We start from the raw sequence: 16,483 nt of genomic DNA, 5'->3' as shown, positions 1-16,483 counted from the left end.
TGTGTTTGTATCTCTTCACCTCACAGATTCTCCCTGATAAATAGAAAGGAAAAACAGTAACATCAATGTTATAGTGGGTTGTATTTTGGTGTCTCCGACATGCTGTGTTTGGTGGTATATGAACATGACCAGCGCACACACTTTTATATAAGAACAAAATGTGTAAGAATAATAAAGCTTCTACTAGGAGAAGTATTTAAGAACTTTGGAACATTTTACGAAGGGTTCTACGGGCTCTACAACATACAATGTCTTAGTAAATGTCACCAAAATACTCAGAAAATGCTTAAAATAAGAACATTTTTAGAACATTTTTTTGGGTTAAAACCTAAAAAGCTGAGAACATCTGAAGGTTTAAGAATATTCTTATGCTCGTAAATCTTTTTTTTGTCATAAATGGTGTGTTTGAACTTTAGAGGCATGACATTCTGTTGTAATGATTTGTCAAAAGATTTTCTTTTCCACACCTTTCTGAAGAAAGTATACATAACTGTTTTTCTTTGTGTCTGTCGCTGCATCCTTGGTTATCATTGATTTTATACAGTCAGATCGCGTGCTAGGAAATAAAACATTTGCTTTTGATGACATTGCAAATAGATTGTAAGATCAACTGAGGTCAATTGTCATCGAATGACGTCAAGTTTTGCATCATTCTACAAGCCTATTTTTAATGTGTCCGTTTACAGATAGGCGTCGATCTCAGTGGAAATGATCATCACATCCCAGCTGGTTTTTGTTTAAACGACATATACTCTAACATACATGTACTGCTCTTTTTCTACTCAAGGAGCCCCCCCTCCCCTCAGCGGACCTTCAATTCACGCAATCACGCAAATTTTTTACCCAAATCCACGCATTCATGCAATATTTTCTTGCATTTCATGCAATTTTTGTTCATGCAGAGCATTCCAATTCACGCAATGAATGAATATGAATAATGCATGAATAACTGGATTTTAACCCTTTTTTTGGGGGGGGGGAGCTGGAGAGAGGTTAAGAATTCGAAAAAGTAAAACGCAATGAAATGACTATTTCACCAAAATTTGGGGAACTTTTCCAACACCCCCAATAACGACGGGGTCTACACCCAGGAGGTTTTTATCTAGTTCTTTTTCACATTTCTTTTGCTATGCGGTTCTTTTATATTATATGAAAACCGCGATTTTTCCGTATTCTTTTACGAGTACGAGAAGAATAGTAAGATTGAACCGCGATACGATAAACTTTTGTACTTTTTTTTTACTTTTTCGTTTCTATACTTTTCTCATTTCCTATACATAAAGATAATAACCAAAACAACAAAACTAGTGTATAGTACGGTTAGCCAGTGGTTACCCCTTCCTTTTTAATCAAAGGGTATGGGACGAGTTTTCTAAAGTTCTTTTAACGTAAGCCGGTATACAAAATTTCACTCCTTGAAGTAAAGCAGTTCGATCTGTATGATTCTTGTTCCTCTCGAGAATAAAAATCTTCTTAAAAACAGCCGTTTTTTCTGAATTAAGAATATTAATTTCGAAAGGGTTACAGGAGGTCTAATGGCACCAATTATTGCCTTTCGTAAACGTATATTTATTAGCTCCTTAAGATTTAAGTTATGTAAAAGTTCGATGTTGTTTTTCTCTCTGTGAAAAAGGATAATTTACATCAGTTAAAAAAGGCGTGGGTGATTTTTTATCACTTTACATTCGGCCAACGTGTACAGATTTGATATGAAGAGTAAGAGGAAAAAACAGTCTAATAAATGTTATGAAAAGTGTGAACCTCTAGCGCATACCTTACATATGCGTATTAACACCACGTATATCCCACCTATATTTTTATCCTGTACGAGAAAGACTTTTGCCACTTTATAGTAGGCATTAAAGTAAAAATGCATTATCACGAGAAGTATTTCCGGAACGGTAAGACGATGTTGAAAAAGATTAAAACCGCCATTATTTAGTATTTTCTCAACGGCAAATCTGTATAATATTATTGAACACGTTATTTTTTATCTGAAAACATTCTTTTCATAAAATACTGTAAAAAAAAACTTGAAAATAATGAGCTTTATGTACGGCTTTATTCAAATATCTTTGCAACTCCCTTTGGAATCTACCCCACCCTTTTTCACCCCTCCCTTTATAAAACCCTACTCGAACTCATGACCCTCCCTATAAGCAATGGTTAGCACGGCTCTACCCCCTCCTCTTAGAAAGGAGTTCCCACTATGAAGGCGAAATTGCCCTGTCTTGTTAGCTGTTGTACTAACGGCATTGTCGGTATACTGTTCAAAATTTATAAAGATATGGCAGAGTCTAACAAATCTCTTTACATGTCAGGCAAGAGCTAATCTTTTAAACATGATATTTTTTAAATAAATGAGGACCAGAAAATATCAAATTTATACAGCTCAAAGAACCCCCAATCATTGAGTTCTTTGTGATTTATTTTAGTTGATCGTTTTTTGACATTCGTCTCGTCTCACTTAACAGACTTTGCAAGCACAAAGTTTAAAGTAAAAGAAAGCCGCGAAATTGTCTTTAAATGGCAAACGGAAAATAACAATTTCTGGCGATTGACGTACATAGATTTCAAATTAACAGCCTTGAACTTCCCTTCGCAAAAGATGTTCTCACGTAAAACCAATTTCCTTTTCGGAAATATTTCTTCAAATCTCGGACACTTGATGTTTTAAACCGGCAAAAACAGACCTCAGGCTACATATAAACAACAAAATTGGCTGGAACGAGACAAATTTACGGAAATCCGAGTTATATTGACATAGTGCACTGTGAATTTTTGTTTTAGTTTAATATTGAATACATACATCTATCAGCCTCAATTCCATTAGTGAATTTACTAAGGTCGCTATAAATATTGTCTTTGAATGTGACACGCAGCAAAATGCAAAATATATATTGGTATTTTGATGTTGCTCTACTGTACTATTTACGCTAGAATTGCCAAAAGTTTGGCGGTTACGGGATATATATTCGTGAAATAAATTAACTTGATCGCCCCTTAAAGGAATGCAATAATATATGCATGAAGGGCTTGAATAGAATCTTCAACCATCAAAAGAATGTGAAAATAGAGCCTTAACTTTAGTCTCGCATCGTTGATGCCCGAGTGGATCTATTTTATTTTTGTTTAATTCTAGCGGTAAATTGTACTTTCGGTTCGGTCCTTTCCTTAGTGAAAACTACGCGGAAATAAAACTTTTCCATCCGGCTAAACTTCATTTACTTTGAACATCAACAAGATCTAGAAAAGTCTATTTCACTAAGGGAAACAATAATGATGAACATTATTTCCCCTTTTTTCGACAGAAAGCAAGGGACAAATAAATTGAAATGAGAATTTTCAGAGAAAATGCGTTTTTTACTTTGTTTCTATTTTAATAATTTCTCGAATCCGATTTTACAACAATACAATATTGCCTCGTCAGTTTAAAGTACCAAAAATTAACTTTATATCATTGCTCAATATCTGACTGCTATACAGATTAAAACGGATTAAATTACAAATAATCTCCCTACCTCGAAGTACTAGTCTTAGACCTATATACGGCTTTGTCTTATTTTCCGCTTTCACTTTCCTTGTCAATATCCAAACTGAATAGCTTTCATTGCATAACTTTATCATGCCGTAAGGTTAGGCTTCTTCGTCATTTGACTTAGTTTAGATAACTTTACTCAAAGACGTCTTCGGTCGTAAAACCAGTACACGGTGCTATTCCACTGCATGAAAAGTTGTCTTCTCTAACGCAAGATATATGACGAAAAGTTAACTTTTCTCTCAATTTTCTTGTTTTGAAATCATTGAATTTTCTTCTGTGCGAAAACAAGTAACAGTGAATCTTCACTATTTCTCGAAAAGCTTAAATTTTCTAAATATCGACATAATTAACTTTTCGATGTACAAAATGATTACATTTTTAGCCACGAAAAGTACTACTTTTCTCTGAAGTAAAAATATAAGACTTTCTCCAAGCAGTGAAGATTCACTTTTACTTGTTTTCTTGTCCATGGAAATTCTAAATTCAAAATTGAGAAAAGACGAACCTTTTTTGTAAAAAAAATAACGAAATTCTTTTTATTATTTACGCATTTTCGAAAAGATGCAGATGTCTAGACCAGAAATAACCAACGTTTCGTTATTGGGAATATATATTCTAGCTTAAAAAATACTTGATCCGCCTCATTTCATAACATTGAAAAGGTAAAAAACTTCTAATATGGAAACATTAAATTTCTGGTTACTGTAGCGACAATTAGACGCGAGATTAAATTCGATAAGATATTGAATTATTAAATATTCTTGGATGATTTTCTTCTTTAAAATTAAAGTCAATATTAAAAAAATCATATTAATATCTATGTACTCATAATTCTTGTGCTAAAAATCTAAAGTATGCCTTATTTACATAAAATGACATAAATTAATAAGATAATGTAAGATAATAAATCATGATATATAATTTTTAAAACAATGGCAATAATTGATGTGGTATAGAAGGAGCTTATAGGGTTGGGGGATATTTCTGACAAAATTTGACATTGTAAAGCATTTTTCGAATTTAAGAAATAAGATTTAGGTTACGGTTCAAGAAATTGTATTCGTATAAAAAATGATGAACTAATTAATAAAAGAAGTACAACAATTACTCCTTCAGTTGTATATCGTGCCTCTTTTCCCGAGGGTTCTCCGATTCTTCGTTCATTGAAGCATTGAAGATGTTTCTTTGGTTGTGTTGTCGAACAATCATCTTTACTTCTTTTTCTTAATACCATTTATTTCTTGGTCTTCTGATGAGACGATGTTCATTTTGTGATAAGTTTTCTCCACACGTCTTTGACATTGCACAGAATTGATGTTTCGGCTCCCACCGCCGAGCTCGCGATACGTTTTTCGACTTTCTGTAGAGAGAAAATGATAAAAATTATACTCTACTTTTTAAACAGGATTATCAAACAGATTAATTGTCCATTTATTTTTATTGAAAATTGAATTGAACTTTAAATTGAAAATAACTAGTAAAAATCCAAAATGACTTGAAGATTACAAAAAAACATAATAGCAAGAAAGAAATTACGCGTTTTAGACAGGTTATTTCAAAAATAACTTGAACGAGTGAGTACTTACATGATCATTGCATGGCCTCTTTAGCATTATTGACGCATATTCATCGCCAAGTCTTTACTTGTTTCACTGTAAAGTTCGTGTGAAAGCATATTACAAGATTTCGTGACAAATCAAATTTCTTTCCCTCTTTTAATTTCTGCCAATTAAAATCTCTTTATCAACATTTTTCTATAAGAGACTTAATTGGACTGCAATTGAAAATATCGTAATTTCTCCACAATTATAAATGTGTTAACACAGGGTCCCAAAGGGAATGGTGTTGTTCAGTTCAAACAGTTAATTGTAATTTTTTGATGAAACCGCCGAACAAATTTTTCAGCCTTTGAAATATCGCCAAAAAAGAGAAACTACGAATCGTTCTTTTCTTCCATCAAGTTAAAGCATTCGAGTTTAATTTTAACAAGTTTAATTAATTGAACTGTTTTTAGGAGCTCTTCGTTCACACCACTGCCCCAAGTTTACGAGAATTAGTTAACGCAAAAACTAAATACTACACGTTTTTTTATAAGAACAAACTATGTAAGAACATAAGGCTAAAAAGGCCAAAATGTTAAAAACAAGTTAAAAATATTTCAAGGCTTTGGGAACTCAAAAACACCCGATTTCTTACGAAAATGGCCATAAATACTCATAAAATAGGGGGGGGGATAAGAACATGTTAAGCACACTTTTTAGGCTTATTTCCGAAGTTCTTATAAAAAAACGTGTATTCATGAAATATCAAAATCAAAGTGGTTTCTTTTTATATACATTCCTGATTCGTTCTGTATGTAAAACTCGTCAAACTCACTGACCATAAAAATTATTTTTGGCTGATTTGCAAAATATCTAATACATCCAAAAAATTTATGCTATCTATAATGTAAAATACAGGCTTAAATGCAACCTACTAGCCGTAAGCAAACCCTCACAAACGCTGCGAGGCCCAAAACAGTGAATCGCTATACATTCAAATAACTCAAACGAAACAAAGGTAGCTGTCGAAGGATTATACTATTTTCATTTTATGAAAGAATGCCTCAAATAAATTGTTTTTCTTTCCTTCTACAAAACACCCTTGCATTTGATTCAAATATATAAGGAGTAAAAATTGCCTCGCATTACATTTGTCAACTATAATGAAGTAAATCGAGATTAAGACTTAAATAAAAGATCTTTGAAAGATTTTGAAAAGTTTTGCAAGTTTTACAAAAACACAAAATTTTAAAAATAATCTCAAAATGGAATGAAATGAAAGCTTTAAGTCATGTATAATGAATTTGAAGAAGATTAATTTGAGCGTATCCAGTTTCCAGCCCTTAAAACAAAAATCGTTTCTAAACGTCTCCAATTAGTCTAGTTGTAGAAAATCTGGTGAAGATGCTAAAGCACAATGCTTCAAAGCCAAGAAGGGGAGGATTTGTAAAGCTTTTTTAGTAGATTGACAAAATGTATAGAAAATGTTTTAAACTTTTAAACTAACACGAGTAAACGTATCGATGAATAGATTTTACCGGTATTTTTGTAAAGATTAAATATTTCCAAGAATAAATTCAGGCGAATTTTCAGCTATAGCCTCACCTAAAACTTTTATGTTAATAATGAATTAATGAGTTAATAATTTTATGTTAATGCGTATAAAATCAAAAAAACAATTTTGCATACAATGCATTAAAATCAATAAGTAATTGAAGAGGGAATCTTCATACACAACTATTTACTCAACTCCATTGAGACACCCCTGTGTCAAGACCCGCCGCTGGATAAACAATTCTTTCAAAATCCCAATGGGGATAGAATTTATATACTTTTTGAGTTCAAAAATATAGTCAGAGGATGAAGTTTTTGCTAAATTTTCCAGTGGGTTTGGTTCCATGTGGGAAAAAGTTCCACAGGGGCTGTGAGACAGGGATGTATTGAGTTTCTTTAAAAGTAGTGATACAAATTTTACAAAATTGGCCTACAAATGATGCAAATAATGCTGAGGTTGCGCGAAGTGTGGTTTGCACTTTCAACAGTTGTTGATCTGACTTAATTGTCAAAATTAAAGGTTTAAAAGAAAAATCTAGAATTTGAAAAATCTGTATATCATAGAGTACAAAGAGAGCTAATTACACCCCTGTCACAATGTTACAGCCCCGGTGGAGCTTCTCCCACTATGGGGGTGAAAGTTTATACAGTGCAATTTCTAAGCGGAGACAAAACAAAGTAAAAGATGTAGGACATTTTTTTCTCCTTTCGCCTTAAAACTTCTAATTCTAAGGTGCGAAAAAGAAAAGTGGCACCTAGTTTGGTCAACAGAGGACACCTCTCCTTTTTCCTGTCATCACGCTAACAGGCACAGGGGTCATTGGACAATATAATATTTTTTAATTAAAAAATAATCTTGTCAATCAAGAGATCAATCCTAAAAAACACATTCTCATCTTGCTCCCATAAAATTGAAATATTTATTTTACTTTTGCCAAATCAGCTGCAAGAAAATCTGCTCCTTACTTTTATCCCGACGTAGAGATTATAATGTTCTTTAAAAACGAAATTATTACCTTTTTTTATTGTATTTGATGATTGTATTTTCGACAAATTCGGCATGAAAATTTGATATTTTCATGAAAAATATTTTCGTTTAAATTTCAAGACGAAAACTTTATATTTTCTTGAAATACAAACGAAGAAAATATAGTCAATCTGGAAACATGAAAGATTTCCTTTTTAATGAAAAGCGACAAAAGAAATTATCCACCTTTTCGAAGCAAGAAATATTTAAAGATTATCTTTTTTCAAGAACTTAAAGAAAAAGAATCTTTTCTTAAAACTGTAAGGAAAAATCGATATTTCCGCAATCGTACGTTCGAAAACATTAAGTTTTCAAGGACAAGATACTGGAAAGACATATATTTCATGCAGTGTCTCACCACACTTTACTAAAACAGATGGATCACGCCCCTGTTGCAGATTCCCGATGAGAGTAAACTGTAGTATACAAACACTATTAGATATGGAAATACCGGAAATACCCTTTCTTGGAACATTATTGGACCAAAATTCCATTTTGGATTCTCAAATGTTAGCGATTTTCCTATACCTGTGGGGATGAGGGTTACATTTTTCATTCGGATTTTCATTTTCAAAGAATTTCTCACGTTGGAACGAATCTTTGGCCATTTTTTGCTTCCTGTGGGGGATTCTTGCTGGGTTGGTGGTACGCGAGAAGTACTAGAGTGCGTTAACATTTTACACCCAAACACACCTTATCACATCTTATCACGTGTCTTGTAAAACATTGAACATTTAGTTGATCACTCTAAACTCACACTTTTTAAAGTAACAATATCTGATTTAAAAGCTTTAAATTTCGTGACATGATAACACGAAACAAATCATGGTTGATAATAAACTTAAAAACATATGATGTAAAAAAAAGTTAGCATCACGAAACGAAACATCGAGAACATGCGTGATATTAATTTTTTCCTATCTAACAAATGTGAACAGTAAAGTTTGCAAATTATAAAATATAGTCCTTTGATCCGGATGTTTTTTACATACGGTGATGGAGTCTCTTTAACCCAAACCTCTATAACTGGAACGTCTTCATAATTCAAACAAGATTTATGGTCCGCTCAGTGAACAATGCCTTAAAAACCTTGCTCCATAGCTTAAAATGTCTAACTCGAACAAATTTGTGTTCACCGTGCATGATCGAGTAATGGAGACTCCCACAATTATATACTAACCTGTAGAATTAATATTTGATATAAATGCGATATAAATTTGATATAAAATTAATATTATGCGATACTTTATACCACCAAATCCCGCCGCTCAAAATTCTACCAAATTCTATCAGTTCCGCACTGTGAATTGTACGCCTTAAAACGTTGCCGAGTTTTGACCCCTGTAAGGAAACAAAAAATTGGAAAGGGGTCAGTTTTCTCACAGTTTGGCCTTAAAGCACCAATGGCTTCATAGAAATCAATATTTTCAAGCATTCATCCAAAAAAAATTTTCCAATTGGCGGACATCACGGGTATCATCGGGGAACTATAGTAATGTCTGCTCATTTGAAGGTTCCTTTTTATTAGAAAGGGTTTGTTTGTTAAAGTAAAGGAAAGTGGCCGTGTCCGTTATTTAGAGGTTGTCTGCTGTTCAAACTAAAAACGTTGGTCTCATCAGTTGAATATTGTGCAAAATGCTCTCCGTGGGTCATATCTTTCTCTAATTCGAAGAAAATTCTCAACTTTTTTCAATTATATTCATGATATTCATGACGTAATGTTTTCTACGGAAAGACCCCGGTTTTTGCCAGTAGTGGAAAATTTTATACAACTTTTGTCTAGTTTAAATTTGCCACTACTGGCTAAAACCGGGGTATTTCCGCAGAAAACATTACGTCATGAATATCATAAATTCTATTTCATTACAGGGAAAGATGCGGAACAAGCAAGCGGATTATCAACGATTGAACAGACTGTGGACGCACCTATCACCGATTCAAGGCTAGTGGTCATGGAGAGAATGAACGTGCTATTGTCCAGGTATGATCCATTTTCGTAAACACTCTGGTTTCGTTAGATTGAGAAAGTTAGTCATGAATGATGGCTTAGCGGTCTGTGGGCCGCAGCCTCGTCACTGGTTCAAATCCCAAGCTCTTTCAAAATTCCGTTCAACCCATAGATGCTCATAGACACAATCTTAAAACTGCAAAATGTCCAAGATAACTGGGACTATAAATATTTATTTATGAAAGGGTTGACGAAAATTGTGTCTGCTAAAATAAATCTGTTGTGCTCTAACAAACGGACAAACATGACAACAAACTCGTCAAAGACGTAGGTATTGGCATAGACTTTGTATATTGAAGCGTAGAGTAACCCTCAACCAAAATAAACAGCGGCTTCCTTTATTGGGCCTTAATTTCTAGATCAAAAGGCGTTATTATCTTTTAAAAGATCTAATATCTAGGAAGTTTGCAACTTAATGATTACTTTGCATGTTTTTGAATTAGAAACTCCAGTTAATTATTTCTCACTAAAAAAGAGTCTACAGCCTTAGCCATCATCATTTGACATATTTGCTACGTTAAGAACCTTCCGGCTCATCAAAATCTTTTAATCACTTTCGTCGGACGGGAAAATTTTCTTTGTCTTTCTGCTTAATTGGAAAGGTCATAGTTATTCCAGCAGTCCAATTCATAGTTACTCTGTACCAGAGTGTATCTCACGCTTTTGTTTCGTAGTACCTCTACGGCAATGAATTTTGAAATTAGCCGTAGATATCGGGTCCGTGTACAGACCAATTTATAGTACATAAGCACTAAAAGCTAATAAAAAGTGAAACAACTTTGAATGCTCCTCTGATCAGGCTTTGATATCTCTCTTCATTAGGTCTCTTGGCCCGTTACTGCTTATGGTTTAAAAATAGCGACCTAACATTTTTTGTAAGGCATATATTTGCCAAATCCAAAATTTAAATGCAGTTAAAACTACTGTTTTTTGCCGTTTTTCTTTGTCTGAAGAAAAAAGTGGAGTATGATTGCTTGATTCGTTTTTAAATACAATTATAAATGAACTTGGTTTAAAGATGGGAGGCAACATCTAGTGTTAATTAATGTGGTTTATGAGCTTCTTTACTACTTCGCCTTCCTTACCATGCCATATCAGAGGCGCTTTGAGTAAGGAATAATGATGCCACGAATCACGAATGCTTTCGGACAAAAACCAAAAAATTAAGAAATTTTTTTTTTCACGGAGGACTCCAATATCACCGTGATAGTATTAATTGATGTGGCTCATTAGCTTCTTTATACTCCACCTTATCCTTTCAGACGTGCATTAAGGAAGGAATTTGTTGTCACGAATACAATTTTGGACAAAAACCAAAAAAATAAGAATTTCCTTTTATTCGTGGAGGACACCAATATCGCTTTTAGTTCTATTTCGAGTTTTATGCTTTTGCTGTCATTGTCATTGTATACAATAAAAAAATTCTTGCTTCATCTTTTTTTCTGCTTTCCAATCATTTTTTTTCCTCGGTGGTTAAAGCCGCATAATTGAGGTAAACATTACTCCTGGAAACCCTCCTGTTTTTATTTTCTCATGAATATGCAAATAGTAAACCGCGTATGTTTTTAGCACTATTTTATCCATTCTCGATTTGTAGCACTATGAAGCCGTCTAAAGCTCGCTCTCGGCGTTTAGTCGCCCGCTCCCACTACAGTACCTTTTTATCTTATTTTGGTCTTTACTACACCCCTGTCTCGGTGAGCCGGCGAATGAGTGAGTGCACTAAAGTGGTGAAAAATTCTAACGTTAACATCTTTGAACTTGGATTTAGGACGAGTAGTCCTCCAATGACGATGAAATTTCCGGATAATTTTGTCATTGGGAAAAAGTGTTTGATAAATACACTCTTCTCGAGATGCATAAATTTATTGTTGTCCTCGTTTTCAAACAGATTTCATTGCTATGAAATTATACATTTAAACCAATTTAAATTCCCAAAAGGCAAACATTAACTCTAAAACAAAAGTACTTGAAATTCAAAATATCTCATGAGGTGTAAACAACACAATTATCATTGTAAATATGTAATTTTATAGCAATGAAATCTGTTTGAAAACGAGGACGACTATAAATTTATGCATCTCGAGAAGAGTGTATTGGGGGTCAGCCACACAAGATTTCTAAAACGGGGGTTGTTTATGTAATTATGTAACTGTTGTGACGTCATCGACCGATCAGCGACGTTAAGCTTCGGATAGTCTAGATCTAGACTACTAATTTAAAACTTTAAACTAAAATGCTACTAAAGTTATTTCAAACTAAAAAGAGAGACGCGCTCCACAGAGAGAGGAAGAATTAGTAAAAAAACTCTATTGCGCGCGGTTTTTTATGACAGACTTACTCTTTTTCGGCCTTCTGGCAGAGTTACCCTTATATAATGGTCTGGAAAGTGAGACTAAGCTTTGGAATGCTTTATCGAGTAACAACGGTTCATATTGATAAGATTTGATCACTGCTTTGCGTCAGAATATTTTATATAAATCCAATATATTTCTGACCAAGGTTTTTTTTTCACTATATATTCCAAAAAGATGAAAAAGATCAACAGTCTACGATTGTGTAACATTGTGAAATCATGTCAATTGTAAAACTGATCAATTTCTTTCAAACAACCTACGCCCAAAAGAACGCGAGGTCTTAAAATCAACCTAAAAGGTTATTCTGAGAAATTAGTGATCCTTTATTTTGTCTTTCTGAGGTCTATAAGCGTAATAAAGCTATAAAATAGTTATCTTTTGAAGGAATTCACAAAAAAACTGGATTTCTTTTCTTCCTTTCTGAAACGGTTAACCATATTGTGACTTCTAGACCCCATTTGCGTCACCCTAAACTTTATTTCTATGAAAGCTATAGAGTATGCATTCCACTGAGGCAAGTTCTTAGAGTTTGGGTCGGAAATTCATTTTATTGAAGAAATTGAGTTTTAAATTGCTTATAAATTTCTAATGCCAATATTAATTTACTCATACCGTAACTAGGTCTAATGTCGACATCCCTCTTTTAATTCCGACACCCTTTTTTAGAGCTGGGATTAATAGGAAGAATGAAACTATTTTTCTTTGCTTAGTGGTCGGAGAGGATAAGTCGTTTTTCAATCACCCATTCCGACCTTAATATACTTCCCATTTCTAAAGAAGGGTGTCGAATTTAGATGAGGGATGTCGATATTAGACCGATTACGGTAACGTTGTGGGTAACTAGGAGCGCCGTTCTAGTTGGACACGGGGTGGACGAACATTTCTGGGGGTAACCCGAGAAGAATTTCCAGCGGTCTAAAGAAGTATTTTCATTTTTCCAGGGGGTAAAAAGTTATTCTTAAATTTCCAGGGGGTGAACAACTGATTTTAGTTCGTCCACCCTCACTTTAAGACAATATTCTTTTGGAAATTTTTCCACTTTCCAGGGGTATCTACACTTTCCAAGAAATTTGTTTTCACTTGAAAAGGTTCTCGTCCACCCCCCTGTACGGAAATTTTATGGAACAGCCCGTTGACGTTTACTGTCATCTTCCAAGTTCATATCCTCAGCCACGTGCACCGCTTTTTGATTTTACTTGATAAACGTTAGTTACCCTTTCGCGAGTGCTATCATAATCATACAAAAAGCGAACCAAGGGATTGGGAATTAGTTTGCATCATTTTCTTCGAGATCTCTGTAAAGAATGAGTTTTGACAAATATATAGGAATCAGTTTTCGGCTTGTTTCAAGAGCCTTAATGCGTTTGGGGAAAGGTCGGCAAGGGTAGTGCCCTCGTTGGTAATTTCAAATTGGATGATTAAAAGGTTTGATATTGTTGTTTTGTAGCACAATTTTACATGATACAGAAAAAGTTATTTTAGATATGTTTGTGGTTTTTTTTAGATTTACCATAATAATCATCATTAAAAAATGCCATCTGTCACTTGTAAATGTAATTATGTTGTTTTTTGTTTTGTTTTTTTCTCCAAAGCTTAAATAATGCTGGTTAAAATCTTTCTTCTCGTCCTGTTTAAAATAGAGCAAACGAAGTTACAATATTTTAGTTGGCATTTCTTGAAAAAGTTTTTTAACATTTCAGTGAATTCGTAAAATGGGTATTTGTTTTTTTTTTGATCTAGCAGCGATTTTCTGCCCACCCATCTATGGCTTTATCACTTCTACCAGAAGCTCATTTCATGGTTTTTAAACAGTTACCAAAAGGCTTTTACCATAAAAAACGATATAAGACCAACTTTCCATTTTATAGTAGAGGTACTTTACCCTTTCCCTTCTCTAGGGCAAAATAAGTTCTTCATCCTTAAGAGGAAGAATTCTAAACAATGAGTAATGAATTTTTCTGAGCCTGAGCTCCATTATTTCGCAGGGTTCATTATCACAGCTTTCTCTGTATTTTTCTCATAGACGCTCAGCCAGTGCTGTCGGCCTCCTATCGTGAACTTGTCTTTCCATGCTGATTGCCAACTGTGCATGTTAAAGGCTCTAATCAACTTGCGTCTGTGGAGATATATAGTTCGGTCACAGTTGCACAGCATTCTAATTCTCACGTGAAACTCATTTTGCATATTTATCACGTTTCAGGCCTTTTAAATTTTCCCGATAAAAAGCAATCATGAGTTTCTTCGCTCCGTGAGTTATCTTTTACTCCGTTTATAACGTATTTCTATAGATTTTTCACACATTGCCGTAGTGTCTCACGCATTTTCGTAAATGTTGGATCTGTTCGAATAAGGTAACGTATCAAATAATGGAAGAGTCGTTTATGAGAGTCTCTTTTGACGGTGACTTTCAATATTATCGAATAATGAAGCGTTACGAATTAGTAGAACGTCGTATGAGAGGGCGTCAACTGTATGTGACAAACATTGAGAAAATATTGAGAAGCAGGATTCATTCTTATGCATATATGCAAAGAAATAATAATTCCGAAATGAGTTTAACGATATTTTCCTACTCTTTAACTTCTCATTACAATTTTAATCTCCGTCTACTTTCGAATGGTCAAGCCGTCACCATTCTCCTTTTCACCGTGCTTTCCAGGTCCTTTTCACTGTGCTTTCCAGGTCCTTTTCACTGTGCTTTCCAGGTCCTTTTCACCGTGCTTTCCAGGTCCTTTTCACTGTGCTTTCCAGGGAGATCATCTTGACTTGTTTCCGCCATCCGGTAAACACAGGCTCAATCTTTCTATTTGCAGTAACGAAAAAAAGAAAGAAAACATTCATGTTTTGAAATCAAGCCAAGACTTTCAATCAAGTTTCAACTTTCATAACAAGCTATAGAGGAAATTCCATCTCTCGTTCCCACCCTTGTTTTTCAAAATGTTTTGACTCTGTCTATGCTGTGACTCAAAAATGAAACAACAATTTATTTATGAAAGAAGGCTGAGTGAACTTTAATATGATTGTGTAGGTTTACTCCGTTATTTTTCATCAATCGTGTTTACACGTTTTTTTATAAAAACAAACTATATAAGAACATAAGGCTTCGATTGCCAAAATGTCAAGAACAAGTTAAACATTTTAAGGCTTTGTGGACTCCACAACCCTAATTCTTAGGAAAATAGGTAAAGATGGTCACAAAATGGTGAAAATAAGAACATTTTTAGGCTCGAAGCCCAAAAAGTTAAGAACATCCGAAGGCTTCAAAAGTTTTGGATGTTCTTATAAAATAAAGTGTACCCAATCAATATTTTTTGTTAATCGGTCCCTTATTTTGTCCTTGATTAGCTTTAAGAAAACGACTGGCTGGGTATTTTTGTACGACATCATTTGATATGTTTTGCTTCAGTTCTCACAGTTATTCCCTCTCGCTATTTGTTATATAATTTATTATCGGTAGATTAAAAGCTTTGCGGATATCTAATTTTGGTACTTAAAACTTCGTATTTTCCAAAGCAACATTATCTTGCCTGAGTTAAGGAGGATTTTAGATTTGACCTAGAAGTTTTTTTTTCATGAAACCAGCCAATATCACTTACAGCCAATGGAATCAATACCAGAAGCAAACTCATATTGGAAAACTGTGTTTTTCTTTACTAAGCGACCAAACATAATTTTTAAAAACTTAATAGAATAGAATAGAATATCAAAGCGCCCCACCCTACCCCTCCCTATAAATATATCCTCGCCCTTGTTGTATTAATGATTACTGGGGGGGGGGGGTTCAGGGGGTACCCGATTCCGTAATTCCGCCAATTCTTTCTCCAATTTCCGTCATACCGTCTAAAAATGAATCGAAATTCCGTCATCAAAAATTCTTTTGAAATTCAAAATTTTTGTCAAAAATTCTGCGAATTTTGAATCTTTTTTGCCAATTCCGAAATTCCGCAAATCTTTTTGCTAAATTCGGTTTCCTCTTTACTGAGCGAAGGAACCTTCCAATAATCTTTCGGAACCTTTCGATCCAATACTATTTAATCCAAGCTATTTTTGGGAGTGGAAATAATAAAGAGGAAAGTCCTTTATTTCCTCATCAGTCATCAATCGAGATCAAGCACCTTTCTTTCAAAGGGAGGGCTTTACAGTGAGATACTGGTCAGATAATCGCATAAGAGGCCTTCTTTACTTTGAAATGATGCCAAGCTGTTCAATTATTTTTGGAAAGTGTAAAAGGGTCATATGGCAACGGTTATAATCCCTCCACTATCGTTTGAATAATGTTTTTTTACAACAAGAACCTTTATTGTTCTCGATAGTGAGTCGCTTAAAGTCTTTAACATTTAGAGTTTTTTGATGAGACTGTAAATGAGTTTTATGAGAGAGAGAGAACCAGGGTAGGGAATAAAGAATAAAACTTTAGCCAATTGATTATTATTTCCATTACTTTGGAATCTTTTT

General features: G+C 34.1%; 1 protein-coding gene across 4 annotated transcripts in view; it reads left to right on the top strand.

The window, feature by feature from the left end:
* Positions 1–16,483, top strand: part of LOC136804336 (huntingtin-like) — a 143,199-nt gene that overhangs the window by 74,355 nt on the left and 52,361 nt on the right. For all 4 annotated transcript variants that reach the window (XM_067061047.1, XM_067061046.1, XM_067061044.1 and 1 more), the window contains exon 52: positions 9,533–9,644. In XM_067061047.1, the coding sequence (XP_066917148.1) occupies positions 9,533–9,644 (112 nt within the window). The remainder of the gene's footprint in view (positions 1–9,532; positions 9,645–16,483) is intronic.

The sequence above is a fragment of the Clytia hemisphaerica genome, unplaced genomic scaffold, assembly GCF_902728285.1.
Source record: "Clytia hemisphaerica strain Z4C2 unplaced genomic scaffold, Clytia hemisphaerica genome assembly, whole genome shotgun sequence".
NCBI classification, from domain to species: domain Eukaryota; kingdom Metazoa; phylum Cnidaria; class Hydrozoa; order Leptothecata; family Clytiidae; genus Clytia; species Clytia hemisphaerica.
Note: the sequence above shows the minus strand (reverse complement) of the source record. Positions and strands in the feature narration are given on the sequence as shown.